The 4,196-nt window shown below is 65.1% G+C and overlaps 1 protein-coding gene across 1 annotated transcript; it reads left to right on the top strand.

Moving 5' to 3' along the window:
- NKX3-2 (NK3 homeobox 2) lies at positions 1 to 3,150 on the top strand. Its single transcript, XM_066384995.1, has 2 exons — positions 1 to 1,014; positions 2,567 to 3,150. The coding sequence occupies exons 1-2, from the start codon at positions 549 to 551 to the stop codon at positions 3,106 to 3,108; spliced, it is 1,008 nt and encodes a 335-aa protein (XP_066241092.1). The 5' UTR covers positions 1 to 548; the 3' UTR covers positions 3,109 to 3,150.
- Positions 3,151 to 4,196: the final 1,046 nt, after the last annotated feature.

Here is a 4,196-nt window from a genome sequence, read left to right as displayed (position 1 = left end):
AGAAGAAACAGAGAGACCCGGGGCAGGGGGGACGAAGGTGCCCCGCGCCTCGCGGAACCCAGCGGCCGCCAGCGCCGCCGCCGCCGCCGCCGCCGGGGGCGGGCTCCGGGAGAGCGGGCCCAGCGGGGAAGGCGGAGGGCGCGCCGGGAGAGAACTGCAGCCGGCGGGGAAGAGACGGAGCAGCGAAGGGAAAGTGGCTGCGCCCGTGCGCTCCGGCGGCGCCGCGGAGAGGACTGCAGCCGCGCAGGGGCCCCCGCGGGTCCTCCCCCAACGCCCTCCGAGGGGCCGACCCCGGCCCGCCCCTCGGGGCGCCAGGCGATGAGATAATTCAGCCGAGCTGCGAGCGGAGCGCATCTGGCGCTGGAGCGGGAGGGCGGGGGTCTCCGGGCGGGAGGAGCCTCGGAAGTGAGGGTGAAGGTCGGCGCCGCTCCCGGGCCCGAGCGGGGCGGGGGCTGCAGGGGCCTCGCGCGCGGGGCTCACTCGCGCTGCGCCGGCCCGCGCGCTCCGTCCAGCTCGGAGCCGCCCGGCCCCTCCGGCCCGCGGCGCAGATGGCTGTGCGCGGCGCCAGCACCTTGACGCCCTTCTCCATCCAGGCGATCCTCAACAAGAAAGAGGAGCGCGGCGGGCTGCCCGTGTCCGAGGGGCGCCCGGTATCCGTGGGCACGCCAGTGGCAGTGGCCGGGGCGCCCGCTGTGTGCTGCTGGCGGCTCTTTGGGGAGACGGACGCGGGCGCGCTGGGGGGCGCCGAGGACTCGCTGCTGGCGTCGCCTGCGGGGACCAGAACGGCTCCGGGACGGACAGCGGAGAGCCCGGGCGCCTGGGACTCGGACTCCGCGTTGAGCGAGGAGAACGAGGGCGGGAGGCGCTGCGCCGACCCGCCGAGGGCCGGTCGGGCCAGTCGTGCGGGAGGGACCCTGGGCCTCGTCCAGCCGGTCTGCGAGCTGCCCGCCGCCAAGGACCTGGAAGAGGAAGCCGCAGGCCGGAGCGACAGCGAGATGTCCGCCAGCGTCTCAGGTTCGCTGAGGCTTCCCTGGGAAGGGGATCGGGCTGAGGGGCTGGGTAAGGACGTCAGCTTCATCGAATAGGGTAGGCCTGCCATGAGCACCCTGCGCCCTGGGGACCACGGGCTGACCCAGACCCGAAGCTCTGCGCTCTGGCACGGGCTACTCTGACCGACGGTTACTGAGCCCAAAAGAGTCCTCAGACTCCTCAGAGCCCCGGGTCCTGGGGCGAGGCCTGAGACGTCCTGCGGATGGGGCTGGGAGGGAACCACTGCACCCTGGATTTGAGTCCATCGCCAATGCCTTAGACCGTGTCTGTCTCCAAACCACCTAAATCAGTGAAGGGGGAAGAGTGAGGGGCCCAGGGACCCGGGGTAGCCAGTGTCCTGGGCTCCTGGCTGGAGGTCCTCGGCCTGGGCCCCACAGCTCCAGGACAGGTAGTGAGGGACACCTCCCGGTGGGCCGGAGCCAAAGATCTGCTGAGCCCGGGCTTTGGAAGGAGAGCTTGTTTACCGTTCCCAGACCCCAGGGCCTGGAAAGCAGTTCTGGGCTGAGGACTCCCGAGCTGGAAGCAAACCTAGCAGCCAGCTGAGGGCCAAGGGGCTGATTTAGGTCATCCCAGACACAGCAGGGAGAGGGGCCTTCTCAGCCAAAGGCTGGCAAGTCATTTGGTCAGAAGGACCCCCGTGCCTGCCTCGGTCGGGTGGACGCTGCTGTAGGCCTCACCGGAACCCCAAGCAAATGGTGTCTGCCAGAGGCCAGCGCGCTGGACCTCTCTGCTAGGATGCCGGGGCGAGAGCGCGGAAGGAGCCGAGGAGCTAGCGCTAGATTTAGATTGAAGGACTCGAGGCAGGGGTACCTTGCTCTTGTCACCCCTAAGCTCCAGCCCCTGTCTAATTTCCTTGCTGAGAGAGAGAGAGCGAGAGAGAGAGAGAGAGAGAGAGAGAGAGAGAAGTCCATTCAAGGCCTAGGGGCAGCTCATTGCCACAGCCCTCACAGCAATTCTGGGTGGTTTTAAGCAGTGGAAGACTCCAAATACCTGTCTGGGAGATCGGTCCCCCTCAACCTTTCCTTTACGCTCAGTCGATGCAAATGTGCAATGAGTACGTGGATGTGTGAGCGTGTGTGTGTGGGGAGGCAGGTGAACCCAAAGAAGGAGACTAGAACGCAATCTAGAACCCGAGGGCTCAGAGCTCATCTCTGAGAGCCAAGAAGGCTTTCAAGGATAATTTCAGGCTCGGTGCCCCACGTTACTGGCGGGAGCCTGGGACCCAGATAGAGCAGAGGGCTGGGTCTGAGCCTCGCTGTGTTGATACCGCAGCTGAGTTCGTGGGCCGCACCCGAGGGGCCTAGATGCGGGAAATGAGTGGGACGGGGCTCCGAGGCTTGTCTCCAGGAACCGGGCTTCTAGGGGGGAGCTCGAGGCTTGTCTCCAGGAACCGGGCTTCTAGGGGGGAGCTCGAAGGACATTTCCGTTCCCCAGCCCCACCCCCGCAATTGAGGCCTGACCTCCCTCCTCTGCGACGCTGACAGTCTCTTGTTTCTGTTTCCTCTGGGGTCCGCAGGCGACCGCAGCCCGAGGGCGGAGGACGAGGGCGTTGGTCCCGAGGGCGCACGCGTGCCGGCGCTGGGCAGTGGAGCGCGCGGCGGCGGCGGCGGCGGCATTGGGCCGGCGGGCGGCGCGGAAGAGGAAGAGGAACCCGTGGTCCCCAAGCCACGCAAGAAGCGCTCGCGGGCCGCCTTCTCCCACGCGCAGGTCTTTGAGCTGGAGCGCCGCTTCAACCACCAACGCTACCTGTCCGGGCCCGAGCGCGCGGACCTGGCCGCGTCACTGAAGCTCACGGAGACGCAGGTGAAGATCTGGTTCCAGAACCGTCGCTACAAGACCAAGCGCCGGCAGATGGCCGCCGACCTGCTGGCCTCCGCGCCCGCCGCCAAGAAGGTTGCGGTGAAGGTGCTGGTGCGCGACGACCAGAGACAGTACCTGCCGGGCGAGGTGCTGCGGCCGCCGTCGCTGCTGCCGCTGCAGCCCTCCTACTATTACCCGTACTACTGCCTCCCCAGCTGGGCGCTGTCCACGTGCGCGGCCGCGGCAGGCACCCAGTGAGCCAGCGCGGGCGAGGCCGCGAAGGGTCCTGGCTCCCCAGCGCCAGCGGGCCGCCGACGGCTGTGCAGGTTGTGTTTGTCCGGAGGTGCCCAGCGGAGGGGGCAGGTGGAGGACGAAATCCAGCCCTGGCTCCGGCATCCGGGACGCGCGCCTTGGTGACGGGACGGAGTCTGCCCGGAGGGGGCGCCTTTTCCCAGTGTGAACAGAGGCACCCTGTGGCCCAGGGGCCCTGGACTCCTCCCCCACGTGCCTGGAAGCCCTTAGACATTATTTATTATCACGAAAGCCTTGGATTTGGATTGAATCTGCCTGGGGATGGCATTTCCCTGGAGTGGAGCGAACTCCTGGAGACCACGAAGCCTGAATGCCCTGAATTTCAGGCCCGCCAGGAGCTTGGTGCGCTGGGCCACACCAGTTCATGGTATCCATGCTACCGATCTATGTGTATCTACATAACAAAGGGGTGTGGCACCCGGCCAGCCCTGGAGCCCCCAGACCAGGGCTTGGTTTGAACCGCGCAGGGTTTGGATTTCTGGCCCTCCGTCCCACCCCTCCCCGGGGTCAGAGTTGGGGTGAGGGCGCCCACCTGGCCAGGTGCTGAATGTCAGGAAGGAAGTCTCTGACCACAGGACAGCCCCCAGCTTTCCTCTGAGGTCCAGGGCCTTCAGAACCTGGGACGCTCCCGCGAGGCCCCGGACATGGTGAGAGCAAACCTGGCAATCCTTCGCAGAAATTTTTCATTTCTTTTTATTTTTTAAAAAGGAGGTTAAAATTTGTAGCACTTTTTCAGTTGTTTGTACTTAAATGACGGTTATTTTTGTATTCAATGTGAATATCCCTGACCAGCCTTTCCGTGGTGTCCTCCGCAGTTCGGCGCCGGTCTCTTTGTCTCTCCTGCCCAGTCTCTGCCACTCCTGCGTCCTGACCCAGGACTCTCCCATCCCTGTCCCCGCCTCCTAAGACAGGTGCTCCTGTCAACCTCATGTCAACCTCGCCGCTTTTTGCCTCCGTAAAGGCACTGTGCACTCAACTAGACTATTAACTTTAAAAGATTTGTGAATTTTGGAAGCTCTATTTGCTGTATTTTT

Source organism: Saccopteryx leptura, chromosome 5, assembly GCF_036850995.1.
Source record: "Saccopteryx leptura isolate mSacLep1 chromosome 5, mSacLep1_pri_phased_curated, whole genome shotgun sequence".
In the NCBI taxonomy this organism is placed as follows: Eukaryota; Metazoa; Chordata; class Mammalia; order Chiroptera; family Emballonuridae; genus Saccopteryx; species Saccopteryx leptura.
Note: the sequence above shows the minus strand (reverse complement) of the source record. Positions and strands in the feature narration are given on the sequence as shown.

Excerpts from the sequence above, each read along its gene's own strand:
- NKX3-2 (XM_066384995.1), top strand. The coding sequence starts at position 549 with ATGGCTGTGCGCGGCGCCAGCACCTTGACGCCCTTCTCCATCCAGGCG. Across the intron at positions 1,015-2,566 it reads GATGTCCGCCAGCGTCTCAG|GCGACCGCAGCCCGAGGGCG; the intron begins GTTCGCTGAGGC and ends TGGGGTCCGCAG.